This window comes from Panthera leo, chromosome C1, assembly GCF_018350215.1.
Source record: "Panthera leo isolate Ple1 chromosome C1, P.leo_Ple1_pat1.1, whole genome shotgun sequence".
Classification (NCBI taxonomy): Eukaryota; Metazoa; Chordata; class Mammalia; order Carnivora; family Felidae; genus Panthera; species Panthera leo.
In genome coordinates, this window is record NC_056686.1 from 110,736,896 (window position 1) to 110,753,722 (window position 16,827).

Genomic DNA, 16,827 nt, shown 5'->3' on the forward strand with positions numbered 1-16,827 from the left:
TTTTTTTTGTATTTTTAGAATTGTTATAAAATTTACCATTTTAATTATTTTTAAGTGCACAGTTAAGTGACATTAAGTACATTTGCACTGTCATGCAGTTATCACCATTAGCCATCTCCTGACCTCTTCTTATATTGTAAAGCTACAACTGCATACCCATTAAGCAACAACTCCTCCTTTTCCCCCAGTCCCTGGCAACCACCTTCTACTTTGTCTCTATGAATTGGACTTTTCTAGGTACCTTTTATAAGTAGAATTATACTTTTTGTTGGCTGGATTATTTCACTTAGCAAAATGTCCTTAAATTTCATCCAAGTTATAGCATATGTCAAAATCTTTTTTTAAACTGCTGAATCATATTCCTTGTATGTATATACCATGTTTTATTTATCCATTCATCTGCCTCTAGACACTTGAGTTGCTTTTACTTTTTGCCTCATGTGAATAATGCTCTTATGTGAACATGGGTGTACAAATACCTGTTTGAGTCCCCACTTTCAATTCTTTTGGGCATATACCCAGAAGTTAATTTCTGGATTTGTGGGAGTGAAATTGCTAAATAATATGGTAACTTAATTTTTAAATTCTTTTAAGTTTATTTACTTATTTTTTTTAGTTTACATCCAAGTTAGTTAGAATATAGTGCAATAATGATTTAAGGAGTAGACTCCAGTGATTAATCCCCTATGTATAACACCCACTGCTCATTCCAAGTGTCTTCCTTAATGCCCCTTATCCATTTATTCCATCCCCCTACCCACAACCCCTCCAGCAACCCTCAGTTTGTTCTCTGTATTTAAGAGTCTCTTATGTTTTGTTCCCCTCCTTGTTTTTTATATTATTTTTGTTTCCCTTCCCTTATGTTCATCTGTTTTGTCTCTTAAAGTCCTCATTTGAGTGAAGTCATATGATATTTGTCCTTCTCTGACTGACTGACTTCGCTTAGCATTAATACCCTCTAGTTCCATCCATGTTGTTGCAAATGGCAAGATTTCATTCTTTTTGATTGCCAAGTAATACTCCATTGTATGTATATACCACATCTTTATCCATTCATCCATCGATGGACATTTGGGCTCTTTCCATACTTTGGCTATTATTGATAGTGCTGCTGTAAACATTGGGGTGCATGTGTCCTTTTGTAGCAGCATACCTGTATCCCTTGGATAAATAACCTAGTAGTGCAGTTGCTGGGTCGTAAGGTAGTTCTATTTTTAATTTTTTGAGGAAATTCCATACTGTTGTCCAGAGTGATTGCACCAGTTTGCATTCCCACCAGCAGTGCAAAAGAGAGCCTCTTTCTCTGCATCCTCGCCAACATCTGTTGTTGCCTGAGTTGTTAATGTTAGCCATTCTGACAGGTGTAAGGTGGTATCTCATTGTGGTTTTGATGTGTATTTCCCTGATGATGAGTGGTGTTGAGCATTTTCATATGCCTGTTGGCCATCTGGATGTCTTCTTTGGAGAAGTGTCTATTCATGTCTTTTGCCCGTTTCTTCACTGGATTATTTGTTTTTTGGGTGTTGAGTTTGATAAGTTCTTTTTTTTTTTTTAATGTTTATTTATCTTTGAGACAGAGACAGACAGAACATGAATGGGGGAGGGTCAGAGAGAGAGGGAGACACAGAATCCGAAGCAGGCTTCAGGCTCTGAGCTGTCAGCACAGAGCCCAACACGGGGCTTGAACCCACGAACCATGAGATCATGACCTGAGCCAAAGTTGGAGGCTCAACTGACTGAGCCACCCAGGCACCCCTGATAAGTTCTTTGTAGATTTTGGATACTAACCCTTTATCTGATATGTTGTTTGCAAATATCTTCTCCCATTCTGTCAGTTGCCTTTTAGTTTTGCTGATTGTTTCCTTCGCTGTGCAGAAGCTTTTTATTTTTGATGAGGTCCCAGTAGTTCATTTTTGCTTTTGTTTCTCTTGCTTCCAGAGATGTGTTGAGTAAGAAGTTGCTGTGGCCAAGATCAAAGAGGTTTTGTCTGCTTTCCCCTAGGGATTTTGATGGCTTCCTGTCTTACATTTAGGTCTTTCATACATTTTGAGTTTATTTTTGTGTATGGTGTAAGAAAGTGGTCCAGATTCGTTTTTCTGTATGTCGCTGTCCAGTTTTCCCAGCACCACTTGGTGAAGAGACTGTTTTTATTCCATTGGATATTCTTTCCTGTTTTGTGAAAGATTAGCTGCCCATACGTTTGTGGGTCCATTTCTGGATTCTCTATTCTGTTCCATTGATGTGAGTGTCTGTTCTTGTGCCAGTGCCATACTGTGTCGATCATTACAGCTTTGTAATACATCTTGAGGTCCAGGATGGTGATGCCCCCAGCTTTAGTTTTCTTTCTCAGGATTGCTTTGGCTATTCAGAGTCTTTTCTGGTTCCATACAAATTTTAGGATTGTTCTAGCTCTGTGAAGAATGCTGGTGTTATTTTGATAGGGAAGTTGATTTATTTTTGAGAGAGTGAAGAGGGAGAGAGGGAGAGGGAGAGGGAAGGAAGAGAGAGAGAGAGAGAGTGAGTGAGCGAGAGAGAATGAATCCCAAGCAGGATCTGCTCTATCAGCACAGAGCCCGATGTGGAGCTCATCGTCACGAACTGTGAGATCATGACCTGAGCCAAAATCCAGATTTGGATGCTGAATTGACTGAGCCACCTAGGTGCCCCTTAATTTTTTATTTTTTGAGGAACTGCCATAATGTTTTTCTAAGTGACTGCACCATTTTACATTCCCACCAGTAGTGCAGAAGAGTTTCAATTACTTCACATCTTTGCCAACCTTTATTATGTTTTGCTTTAAGTTTATTTATTTTGAGGAGAAAGAATATGTGCACCACATCCACATGCAAGCAGAGGAGGGACAGAGAGAGAGGGAGAGAGCAAATCCTAAGCAGGGTCTGCACTGTCAGCCCAGAGGCAGATGCGGGTCTTGACTTGATCCTGTGGCCTCATGACTCTGGGATCATGACCTGCACCAAAATCAAGAGTTGGATGCTGAACTAACTGAGCCACCCAGGTGCCCCTTGATAGTAGTTATTGTAATGGGTGTGATATGGTATTTCATTATGGTTTTAGTTGGAATTTATTTCCCTAATGATTTGTGATATTAAGCATCTTTTCATATTCTATTGGCCATTTGTATATCATCTTTGGAGAAATGTCTATTCAAGTCTTGTGCTTATTTTTTATTTTTTATTATTTATTTATTTAGTGTTTATTTTTGAGACAGAGACAGCATGAGCAGGGGAGGGGCAAAGAGAGAGGGAGACAGAATCTGAAGCAGGCTCCAGGCTCTGAGCCGTCAGCACAGAGCCTGACATGGGGCTTGAATTCACAAACCGCAAGATCAGGACCTGAGCAAAGTCAGACACTTAACCGACTGAGCCACCCAGGCGCCCTGTTGTGCTCATATTTTAATCACATTATTTGTTTTTTGTTGTTGAATTGTGAGAATTTATTCTGGACATTAACCTCTTCTCAGATCAATGATTTTTAAATATTTTCTCCCATTGTCTGGATTGCTTTTTAATTGTTGACTGTGTCTTTTGATGCACAGAAGTTTTAAAAATTTTTAACTGCTTTAATGAGGTATAATTGATATAAAAAAAACTATCTGTTTGGTGTTGTATAATTTTATTAGTTTGGACATATACAGGTACCCATGCTACTACCACAATTAAGGTGATAGACATATCCAGCACTTTCCAAAGATTCCGTATGTCTCTTCTTTCTTTGGTAGTGGAAGGAATATTTAAGGGTATTTACCTTCTTAACAAACGTTTAGGTACATAATACCATATCATTAGCTATAGGAACTGTGTTGTACGACAGATCTCTAGAACGTACGCGTGTAGGATAACTGACACTTTATACTCATTAAATAACAACTTCCCATTTTTCCCACCTATCAGTCGTTGGAAACCACTCTGCTTCCACTCTGCTTATTCTCTGCTTCTATGAATTTGACTGTTTTAGATACCTTATAAAAATAGAATCATGTGGTATTCTACATGACTGGATTATGTCACTTAACATAATACCTTCCAGGTTCATCCATTAGAAGTTTTAAATTTTGATGAACTCCAATTAATCTATCTTTTTGTTGACAGTGCTTTTGGTGTCACATCTAAGGCATTGTTGCAAAAATTCTGTCATGAAGCTTCTCCTTTCTATTTTCTTTGAAGAGTTTTATGGTTTTCACTATTACATTTAGGTTTGTGATCTATTTTGAGGTAATTTTTGTGTTTGGTGTAAGGTTCAGTCTACATTTTTTTTGCATAAGGATATCCAGTTTTCCCATCACCATATGTTTACAAAACTGTCCTTCTCTATTAAATAGTCTTGTCATCCTTGTCAAAAATCATTTGACCATATATATGCAAGGGATTAATTCTGGACTCTTTTTCATTGGTCTGTGTGTCTTTTACACCAGTACCACACTGTTTTAATTACTGTAACTTTGTAGTAAGTTTTGAAATCAGAAAGTGTACATTCTCTGGTTTGTTCTTTTTCAGGATTGCTTTGGTTATTTGGAGTCCCTTGAGATTTCTATATGAGCTTTTGGGTGGATTTTTCTTTTCTGCAAAAAATGTCATGGAGATTTTGATAAGGATTGCATTGAATCTGTAGGTCACTTTGGTAGTATCGACCTATTAATGGTGTTAAGTCTTCTAATCCATGAGCATGGGATATGTTTCCATTTATTTATATATTTTAAATTTCTTTTGGCAGCGTTTCTGGCAGTGTATCATTTTACAGGTTTTTCACCTCTTTGGTTAGGTTAATTCCGAGATATCTTACTCTTTTTGATGCTGTTGTAAGTGGAATTATTTTCTTAATTTCATTTTCAGATTATTCATTATGTAATGAGATGTAACTGATTTTTGTGTATTGATTTTGTATCCTGCAACTTTGGTGAATTTGTTTGTATGTGTGTAATCTTTAGACATTTCTATATATAAGATCGTGTCATCTCAAACAGAGATATTTTACTTCTTTCATTCCTATCTGGATGCTTATCATTTATTTTCTTGCCTAATTGCTCTCACTGGAACTTCCAGTATTGTGTCGAACTGAGGTGGCAAAGTGGGCATTTATGTCTTGTTCCTAATCTGAAGATGGTAAATCTTAGAGGAAAAGTCTTTCATCAGTAAGTGTGATGTTAGGTGTAGGCTTTTCTTATATATATGCTCTTTATTGCGTTTAGGAAGTTTCCTCCTATTGGTAGTTTGTTGAGTGTTTTTTATCATGAAAGGGTATTGAATTTTGTCAGATGCTTTTTCTGCATCAATTGAGTGTATCTTGTGTTTTTTGCCCTCTTCATTATGTTAATATGACCTGTTACATTGATTTTTTCATATATTGAACTATCTTTGCCTTTCAGCAGTAAATCCCCTGTGTTATGGTGTATAATCCCTTTAATATGCTGCTGAATTTGGTCTGCTAGTACTTTGTTGAGGAATTTTGCATCAATATTCCATAAGAGATAATTGTCCAATAGTTTTCTTTTAAACGTCTTTGTTTGGCTTTGGTATTAGGGTAATGTTGTCCTCGTCCAATGAGTTAGGAAATGCTCCTTACTCTTCAATTTTTTTGGAATGTTTCAGAATTTGGAAGAATTGTTTCAGAAGAAACCATGTGTCAATGTTTGATAAAATTCATTAGTGCAACCATCTGGTCCTGGGCTTTTCTTGTCAGGAACTTTATGATTACTGGTTCATTATCTTTACTAATCATAGGTCTGTTTAGATTTCCTAATCATTATTCATTCTTGGTAGGTTTTATGTTTCTAGAAATTTTTCCATTTCACCTCTGTTATACAGTTTTTCATATGCAGTTGTTCATGCTGCTCTGATATGGTCCTTTTTATTCCTGTAATGTTCTCTTTCTGATTTTAATTTATTTGAATCTTTTCTGTTTTTCTTATTCTAACTAATGGTTTATCTTTTCAAAGAACCAGCTCTTGGTCTTATTGATTTTCTTTATTGTTTTTCTCTTCTCTCTTTAATCTCTGGTCTAACCTTTATTATTTCTTTCCTTCTGTAAGCTTTTGGCTTAGTTTGTTTTTGCTTTACTAATTAAGATATAGAGTTAGGTTGTTTTGAAATCTTTTTTGACATAAATATTTATAGCTCTAAATTTCTCTTAGCATTGTTTTTGCCGTATCCTGTGAGTTTTGGTGTGTTGTGTTTTCATTTTCATCTTTTTCAAGATATTTTCTAATTTCCCTTGTGATTTCTTCTTTGAAACATTGGTTAAGAATTTACTGTATGATTGCCACATCTTTATGACTTTTCCAGTTTTCCTTTTGCTGTTAATTTCTAGTTTCATTCCACTATGATTGGAAAAATACTTTGTCTGATTTTAGTCTTATTAAATTATTAAGATTTTTTTTGTGTGTGGCCTAACATATGGTCTATTCAGAAAAATGTTCCATGTGGACTTGAGAAGACTATGTATTGTACTGTTTTTGGATTGAGTGTTCTGTATCCGTCTGGTAGGTCCAGTTGGCCTATAGTGTTCAAGTCCTGTATTTCCTTACTGATCTGAATGGTTGCTCTGTTATTGAAAGTGGGGTATTGAGTTTTCTATTGTTACTGTGTAGGTATGTATTTGTCTTTTTTAATTCTGTTCATGCTTCATATATTTTGGAGCTCTGCTGTTTGGTGTATGTATGTTTATAATTGTTATATCTTCTTAATGAATTGACCATTTTCTCAATATTTAATGTCTTTTTTGTGTCTTATAACAGTTTTGACTTCTAGTCTGTTTTGTCTGATATTAGTGTAGCCACTCTAGCTCTCTCCTGGTTACTATTTGCATGGGATATCTTTCTGTCCTTTTACTTTTAGCCTATCATGTCCTTAGATCTTATAGACACTGTATAATAGGATCATGCTTTTTAAATTCATTATGCCATTCTGAAATGATACTCAACATTATTGGCCATGAGGTAAGTATAAATTAAAACTAGTGAGATATTACATAGTCACCAGAATGACTAATAGGGTTGGTGAGAAGGTGGAAGAACTGGAACTCTCATACGTTGCTGGTGGGAGGATATAGATTGACAGCTACTCTAAGAAAGTGGCCATATATGCTAAAGTTAACTATGTGTGTGTCTTAGTGACCTAGCAATTCCTTCTGTTGGTATATATCCAACAGAAATATGTGTTTATGTTCACTAAAAGTTATGTTCAAGGAGGTTTGTAAAGCCTATGTTTGTAATAGTCAAAAACTGGAAACTTTTATGTCCACTAGTAGAGTAGGTGAATTAATTGAGATATAGTCACATAATGGAGTATTACACAGCAATGAAAATGAGCAAAATACTCATACAGATGATGTGGAAGAATCTCAGAGCTGTAACAGATATTGAATGAAAATAAATACAAAAGCATATGTCTTCTGTGAATTAATATGAACAGCTGGCAAAATCAGTCTATGGTAATAAATGTCAAAATGACAAAAATTAAAATAGGTTGTAGATAAAAACTTTCAGGTACAGATGTGATTCACCTTTGTTTAGCTTTTCCTACTAACTTGTACCTTTAATTTTATATATTTTGGTGTTTTTGCCAATTTCAACCTCAGAATATTGGTAAAAGTACCGAACTGTTTGTTTATTTATTGACTGTTTTATTTATTTGGGAGAGAGAGTGTGAGCAAGGGAGGGGTAGAGAGAGAGAGAGGGAGAGAAAGAATCCCAAGTAGGCTCCTCGCTGTCAGTGCAGAGCCTGAAGCAGGGCTTGAACCCACAAACCATGAGATCATGACTTGAGCAGAAATTAAGAGTAGGATGCTTAACAGACTGAGCCACCCAGGCATCCCCATAGTTGTTTTTATAAATGCAGCCTTGAACTGCTTTTCCATTAGACTGATGCCTTTTTTATTTAATTTGTGGTTTGGGGAATTAACTGTTTTTCCTGAAAGAGATGTTATTGATTTAAATGGAAAAATTTTGTGTTCAGAATACTTTATTTTGGAGGTTAGTCAAGATTTGTCTTCAACATTTTAATTTAAAAATTGAAAAAGGCAGTTGAGAATTTAAATTTGTAGAAAGACAATATACTGAATAAATTCTTCTCAACCATTTTGTGACATTCTCTGTGTCTATATGTATGGTAGGAGAATTTCCTATGCTAGCCATTTTCTTGAAAGGTGAACTGGAGTGACACATAGTATTCTAGAAAGTTTAAGTGAGAAATAAGAAGTGGGTATTAGGGTCCTAACTTTGCCCAGCTTTATGATCTTGAGTAAACTATATGATCTTTTTGTCTCTTCTAAGTAATGCTGCATTGAATATTAGTGTAAACGTTTTTGTGTGGTTATATGTTTTTAGTATTCTTGGATATATACCTAAGAATTGAAATAATGATTCATATAGTTTCAGTGTTTCCACATTTTCACCAACACTTGTCATTGTCTGTCATTTTGGTTATAGCCATACTACTGGGTGTGAATTAGTAGGATGCCATTGTGGTTTTGATTTGCATTTCCCTGATGACTGTTAATATTAAGCATCTTCTCAAGTGCTTATTGGCTATTTTATATCTGGGAGAAATGTCTTTTGAAATCTGTTGCCCATTTTATAATTGGGTTAGTTGTTTTATTATTGAGACCTTATATATTTTGTATCCTAGACCCTTATCAAGTATATAATTAGCAAATATTTTCTCCCAGTCTGTGAGTTGTCTTTTCACTATCTTGAGAGTGTCCTTTGATGCACAAAAATGTTTAATTTTGAGGAAGTCCATTTGTTGCTTATGCTTGTAGGGTCACATTTAAGAAACTATTGCCTAATCCAAGGTCATGAAAATTTATACCTTTGTTCCCTTCTGAGAGTTTTTTTTGGATTTAGCTTTTACGTTTATGTATTTGATCGATTGTGAATTAATTTTTTGCATACTATATGAGGTGGGAGTCCAACTTAAGGCTTTGGCATGTGGATATCCAGTTGTTCAGTGCCAGTGAACTGCCAGAACTGGGTGGCTCAGTCAGTTGAGCGCCTGACTTTGGCTCAGGTCGTGATCTTGCGGTCTGTGAGTTTGAGCCCCGCATTGGGCTCTGTGCTGACAGCTCAGAGCCTGGAGCCTGCTTCGGATTCTGTGCCTCCCTCTCTCTCTGCCCCTCCCCGCTCATGCTCTGTCTCTCTCTCTCTCTCTTTCTGTCAAAAATAAACATTAAAAAAAATTTTTTATAAAGACTGTTCTTTCACTGTTATCTTGGCAACCTTGTCAAAAATCATTTGACTGTAGATGTTGGGGTTTATTTCTGGATTCAGTTCTGTTCCACCAGTCTCTATTCTTACGTCAGTATTCCCATTGTTTTGATTGCTATAGCTTTGTAGTAAGCCTTCAAATCAGGGTGTGTGAATATTCTAACTTTATTTTTCTTTTGCAATATTGTTTTGGCTCTTCAGGGCCTCTTGTACTTCCAAATTTAAGGATCAGCTTTTCTGGGGATTGTACAAATTTAAGGATCAGCTTTTCTGGGGGCGCCTGGGTGGCTCAGTTAAGTGTCTGACTTCCACTCAGGTAACGATCTTGCAGTTTGTGAGTTCAAGTCCCATGTTGGGCTCTGTGCTGACAACTCAGAGCCTGAAGCCTGCTTTGGATTCTGTGTCTGCCTCTCTCTCTGCCCTTCCCCTTCTCACCCTCTGTCTGTCTCTCTCTCTCAAAAATAAATAAACATTAAAAAAATTTTTTTTAAAAGAATTAGCTTTTCTATTTCTGCAAAAAAAGAAAAAAAAAAGGCCACTGGAATTTTGATACAGATTGCGTGGAATCTGTAGATCACTTTGGGAATATTCCCATCTTAACAATATTGTCTTTCATCCATGAACATGGGATGCCTTTCCATACATTTAGATCTTCAATTTTTTTCAATAATGTTTTATAGTTTTCAGTGTATACAAGACTTATTTTTCTTAAGTATATTCCCAAGTAATTTATTCTTTTTGATACTATAAATTGAATTTATTTTATTTTTTTATGTGACTTTTAAAAAATCTTATTTAAGTTCCAGTATAGTTAACATGCAGTGTTAAATGAGTTTCAGGTGTACAGTGTAATGATTGAACAATTCTGTATATTTCTTTGCTTATCAAGAGAAGTATACTCTTGGGGTGCCTTGGTGGCTCATTTGCTTAAGCATCTGACTCTTGATTTCCGCTCAGATCATGATCTCACAGTTTGTGAGTTCAAGCCCCATGTCTGGCTCTGTGCTGATAGTGCAGAGCCTGCTGGGGATTCTCTCTCTCCCTCTTTCCCTGTCCCTCCCCCACTTGCACACTCTCTCTCAAAAACAAATAAATAAACATTAGAAAAAAAAATTTAAAGTGTACTCTTAGTTCCCTTCACTTATTTCATCCATCCCCTCCCACTTCCCCTCTGGTAACCATCTGTTTGTTCTCTGTAGTCTGTTTTTTGGTTTGTCTCTCTTTTTTCCTTTGTTCATTTGTTTTGCTTATTAACTTCCACATATGAGTAAAATTATGTGTTATTTGTTTTTCTATAAAAACAGGAGTGCTTTTAGTCCTGTATCCAGTACAGTATTAAAAAGGAGTAGTAAGACTGGCCATCTGTTTCTAATCTTAAGGGGGCATGCATCTGGTCTTTTGCCATTAAGTATGATGTTAGCTGTGGGGTTTTTCATGGATGACCTTTATCACCTTGATGAAATTCCCTTATCTTTCTAGTCTTTCAAGTATTTAAGGTAGTTAGATTTTGGCAGATGCATTTTCTGTGTCTATTGAGATGATGTTTTGGTCCTTTTTTAATGTTATTTATTACATTGATTTTTGTATGCTGAACCTACCTTTTGTGGAATATATCCCACATGTTTGCAGTGTGTAATCCCCCCCTTTTTTTAATGTTCTGGATTAGGTTTGCTAGTATTTCCTTGAGGATTTTTATATCTGTTCACTTGGGGATCTAGTTGTCTTGTAATGTTTTTGTCTGGTTTATCAGTAATCAGTAATACTAGCTTCAGTTCTCTCTTTCTCTCTCTAGTCCTCTCTCTTTTAATAGTGGTAGTTTTTTCTTAAATGTTTGAAGGCGTGTGGTTTGGACTTTTATTTGCAGAAAGGTTTTCATTTCTAATTCAATCTCATTAATTTTTATATTGAATTCAGATCCTTCTTGAGTTGGTTTAGGTAGTTTCTAGTAATTTGTGTCATCCAGGTGACCCAATTTATTGGAAATACAGTTGTTCATAGTATTATCTTATTCTTTTCATTTCTGTAAGGTTGGTAATAATGCTCTATCTTTAATACCTCAGTTTAGTTATTTGTGTCTTTTTTTTTCTTGGGTAGTCTAGCTAAATGTTTGCTAATTTTCCACTCTAATCCTTATTGTTTCCTTCCTTCCGCTTGTTTGGGTTTCAAATGCTCTTCTTTCTCTAGGGTCTTAAGGTAGAAGTTTAGGTTACTAATTTGAGATCCTTTTCATTTTCAATATGAACATTTACAGTTAGAAATTTATCTCTAAGTTGTACTTTAGGAGCATCTAGTAAGTGTCAGTATATTTTGGTTTCATTTGCATTTATCTCAAAGCATTTTCTAATTTCCTTCATGATTTCTTTTTTGATCCATTGATTCTTAAGGAGTGTGGTGTTTTATTTTCACATATTTGTGAATTTCCCAAATTTCCTTCTGTTTCTGATTTCATTGCATTGTTGTCAGGGAACAGACTTCATATAACTTCAGTCCATTTATACTTACTGAGATTAGTTTTACTGACTAACATGGTGTGTTTTGGAAAATGTTCTGTGTGCATTTCTGAAGAATGTGTTTTGGGTTGAGTGTTCCGTGGAAGTTTTATAGTGTTATTCAAATCTTGTTTTCTCACTGATTTTTCTGTTTATCTGTTGTTGAAAATTGGGCATTGAAATCTGTAGCAATTATTTTTGAATGATCTATTTCTTCTTTCAATTTCTGTAATTTTCTTCTTCCTGTATATTGAGTTTATTGTTACATGCATACATATTTATAGTATAGTATATACTATATTATAGTAATTATAATTGATGAGCTGGCCATGTTTTCATTATAAGTGTTCTCCTTTGTCTCTAACGATTTTTGTATTCTCTTTTGTCTTCTATTAGTATAGCACTGTAGATCTTTTCTGACTACTGCTTGCATGGTATATCTTTTTCCATCTTTTTACTTTCAGTTTTGTCTTTGAATCTAAAGTTGTGGACAGCATATGGTTGGATCATGTTATTATTTTTTTTTAAGTTTATTTGTATGTTAGTGCTGATGGGGGAGGGGCAGAGAGAGAGGGAGAGAGAGAATCTCAAGCAAGCTCTGCACTGCCAGCACAGATCCCAACATGGGGTTCCAACTTACAAAACCATGAGATCATTACCTGAGCTGAAACCAGGAGTTGACACTTAACCGACTGAGCCACCCAGGCGCCCCGCCCCAATCATGTTTTTTCTCTTTTCTTTTCTTTTCTTTTCCTCTTCTCTTCTCTTCTCTTCTCTTCTCTTCTCTTCTCTTTCCTTTTTAATTTTTTTAATGTTTGTTTATTTTAGAGAGAGAGATGGAGTACAAGCTGGGAGGGACAGAGAGAGAGGGAGACACAGAATCTGAAGCAGGCTTCAGCCTCTGAGCTGTCAGTACAGAGCCCGATGCAGGGCTCAAACTCACGAACTGTAAGATCATGACCTGAGCTGAAGTTAGATGCTCAACTGACTGAGCCACCCAGGCGTCGCACCTGATCATGTTTTTTTAATCTACTGTGCGAATCTCTATCCTTTAAATGGTTTGTTCATTCCACTTATATTTAATGTAATTACATATGGGTAGAATTACATCTGCTACTTTGTTTATATTTGTGTTTTATGTGTTGTATCCATTTTGTACCACATTTTTCTGTTACTGCTTTCTTTTGTGTTAGATATTTTCTAGTATGCTAATTTAATTTTATTTCTTTTGCCGCTTTTATAAAGTTTATTTTTACCAGTTGCTCCGGATATTAAAATTAATAACTTAAAACAATGTAGTTTGGGGGCACCTGGGTAGCTCAGTGGATTAAGCATCTTATTCTTGATCTCAGTTTAGGTCAGGATCTCATAGTTCATGGGATTGAGCCTTATATCAGGCTGTGTGCTGACAGTGTGGAGCCTGCTTGGGATTCTCTCTCCCCACCCCCCCTGCCCTCCCCTGCCCTTGCATGCTTTCTCTCTCTCCTTCTCTCTCTCAAAATAAATAAACTTAAAAAAAAATAACAAAAACCAAAAAATCATTATAGTTTGAGTTGATACCATCTTAATTACTGTGGTATGCAAACACTTTCATATAACACCATTCTTCCCCTTTGTGCTGTTACTGTTATATAAGTTATATTATTGTATCTTGTGTGCCCAACAAAACACTTCATATTATTGCTTTGTGCAGTTTCTTTAAACCTGTGTATTTCTTGTTTTGCTTGTGGAGAAGAGTTAACATGGTAGGCCTCACTGCATATCCTTAGAAAGAACTGCTTAAAAGATCCACCCTTGGCTAGCATCTGAGAACTTACCAGGGTCCATACCTGCCTAACTGATAAGAATGCTCGCTGTGCCTAAACTGCTTATACAAACAGTATAGTTTGTGCTGAATAGCTGCTTTTCTTCTGGGAGTTAGGAATTTTGGTGTATGCTAGGCAGAGGGTATGTATTGATCAGTCCCTAATAAAAACCCTCAGTGCAGAGTTTCCAGTTTTTCCTGGTGTTGTCATAACTGATTTCTGGGGTTGGGGGGAATTAAAGGTCTCATATGACTTTATTAAAAAAAGATCCTTAGGAGCTAGCCCTCACCTTCCCTGGTCTTTGCCCCGTTTGCCCTTTCCTTTAGTTTATTTTGCTTTGTACCCTTTTGCTATAGTAAATTATAGCTGTCAGTACGACTGTGTCACTGAGTCTGTTGAGTTCTCTAGCAAGCTCTTGAAACTGGGTGTTCCATTACATACTGCTATAATAGATTACCATAAATTTGGTGGCTTAAAACAACATAAATCATCTTATCATCTTACAGTTTGGGAAGTCAGAAGTCTAAAATGAGTCTAACTGGGCCAAAATCAAGGTGTCAGCATTGCTATGGTTCTTCTGGAGGCTGTAGAGAAAAATGCATTTTTCTTGCCTTTCCCACATCCTAGCAGCTGCCTGTATTCATTGGCTCATGGCTGTCCCATTCCGTCTTTAAAGCCAACAATGAGTGGTCAAGCTATTCTTTTTGCAGTACCACTCTGACACTTTCCTGCTGATTGTTTATTTATAAGGATCCCTGTGATTATGTTAGGTCCAGCCAAATAACCCAGGATAATCCTCTTATCTTAAATTTGTTAATTTATCATATCTGCAGAGTTCCTTTTGCCATGTATATATATATTTTTTTTAATGATTAAATGTGTTTATCTTTTTTTCTCCTCAGGCAGTAAAGAATGCTGATGGAAGAACCATTTTCCTAATTTTCAAATTGTTGAGCTGGTTGCCATGATGGGTGAGTTCAGACTAAAGGCAATTTTCATCTATAATTAAAGGATAAAATGGGGAAGAAAAATTTTTCTCTGTGTGTATGACCAAACATTTTTATAAAGAAGTTTTATGATGTAATAGACTTCTGTAATGTTTTGTATTTAATAGATTTTAGATTAAAGCACTTTTTCAGTTAACTTACATATTTGGAATGACCATTTCATGCAGGATATCCTAGTAGGGACATTCAAAATAAACTGCTAAAATGGATTGAGATTTGCTTAGAGTCTAATGGCCAGAGAGAATACTAGATAAGAAAACCTGACCTGTAAAGATTGAATAAATGCTGAAGAATGAATTGTTGTAACTACCCAACTATGTAATGTGGTATCATAATGTTAATGGCAAGGGAGGCTTTCCTAAAGTATGGGAGTGGGTTATAGGTTATTTACTTTTTTTTCCCCCTTTTCCCCTTGTTGAAGTTTCCAACGTGAGGCAAGGATTGGACAGGGAAACACTAGAAATAAATGGACCAAATGGCACCCACCCCATCCTAAATGGGAAAAAATGGACTGAGTAGTTGGAAGCTAAGTTTTTCAATCTAGACTGATCCCATTTTCTTAATTCTGACATATACTTGTTCATGTTTATCTTTGTCACATTTTTCTTATCACTTGTTTAACGAACGTTATTATTCACTGTTACATGCATATATGTGACAGTATAGGCTAAAGAGCTTAAATTTGTCAATGTTCTTTAGTGGAGGGTCTGTACATTTTCAGTGTGTCTCCTTGTGGCAAGTGTGTAAGCCGAAGCTTCACCTTCCTGCTTTTTAAATTTCTCTTCATTTCTCTTTTTGTAACCATGTGTGTAGTGCCATCATGTGGCCCAAATTCTCCGCCCAGCTTCACCTCCAGTTCCAAATTGGATATCTTTTACTGAACTCCTATCATCTTTTCATTTTGGTTGTTCTCACTTGCAGTCTGAGCTGTGTATTAATCAAATCCAGTTGTACCATCCTTCTCAAATAACACTTCACTATAGTAAGCAACAACACAAGGAATAGTCATTGCTTAAAAACTTATACAAAGGTATTCACAGAAAACTGAATATTTAAAAGTATGAATCATAGGTATTTGAATTTTAGATTGCGGATGTTCTCCTGTAATTATTTTACAAGCATAATGAATAAGCATAGAAGGAATCTAAACCTTTCTGATAAAAGATTTTATTGAAATTATTTCCCAAATAATTTGTTTTTGTGTTCAGGTAAATGTCTTTTCAGCATGTCAGACACCCACTGCTTCATCTGTGTGCCTTTGGTCAGACTCTGGCCTCCTCCTGTAGGCATCCTCATTGCCTGTTTGATCAACTCATGATCTTTAAGAAATTTATAACCTGTCATATCTGCCTAGTACCAACGACCACCACAGAGATTCTTGATAGAGTAAAGCAGCCTAAGAATTGTTACAAGAGTGCTTATAGTGGATGTTCACCACTTTGCATGATCTTTTGTGAATTTGTTAGTTTACATCTTGTCAGCGTCCTCAAAGTAAGTTTCTTATTGGGTACTTAGGTATATCATGTGATTCTTCTTCAAGCCGGAAAAAGAAGGAACTCAGTTAAATTGCCCTTTATTTGCATGTCATCTCACTGAGAAGTTACTTTTATTAAAATGGTCCTCCTTACTTTTTTACATCTATGATAGGAAGCCGTACTTGTTTTTTTATTTTTTACTTCTTTTATTAAAAAAATTTTTTTTCTTAACGTTTATTCATTTTTTGGGAGACAGAGACAGTGCGAACGGAAGAGGGGGAGAGAGAGACACACATAATCTGAAGCAGGCCCCAAGCTCTGAGGTGTCAGCACAGAGCCCGATGTGGGGCTCGAACTCATGAACTGTGAGATCATGACCTGAGTGAGCTGAAGTCAGATGTTTAACCAGCTGAGCCACTCAGGCACCCCCATACTCATTTTTTTTAAACAAGGAAATTAGTATATGTAAATATGATAAGAGATTTAAGCCAGGCATCTGTTCATTTTGGTATTGTGATATTAAACATGGGAAAATATCTAAATGCAAGTGTTTAAGTTTTCTCTAATGAAGAAAATAATTAGAACATATATATGTACTTTTAACTTTTCGAGTTCTTCTCTCTCGAATACTTAAAAGTATTAAATACTTAAAAATCCAGTTAGGATTAAAGAGCTTACCTTTCTCGAGAAGGTTACATGAGAATATTTTATTCCAGTTGAGATCATTCTCAGCTTATTTTTTTCCTAAGGGCAGATTTATTTTTATCAATAAATGACATGTTCTGGCTTGGACCTGTGGACAGAACACACTTTGTGATTACATTATACCTG

The 16,827-nt window shown here is 35.8% G+C and overlaps 1 protein-coding gene across 1 annotated transcript in view; it reads left to right on the plus strand.

The window, feature by feature from the left end:
* MAP3K2 (mitogen-activated protein kinase kinase kinase 2) overlaps positions 1–16,827 on the plus strand; it is a 94,718-nt gene that overhangs the window by 42,108 nt on the left and 35,783 nt on the right. The window contains exon 2 of the mRNA XM_042954104.1: positions 14,417–14,485. Coding sequence (XP_042810038.1) covers positions 14,479–14,485 — 7 coding nt within the window. The 5' untranslated portion in view covers positions 14,417–14,478. The remainder of the gene's footprint in view (positions 1–14,416; positions 14,486–16,827) is intronic.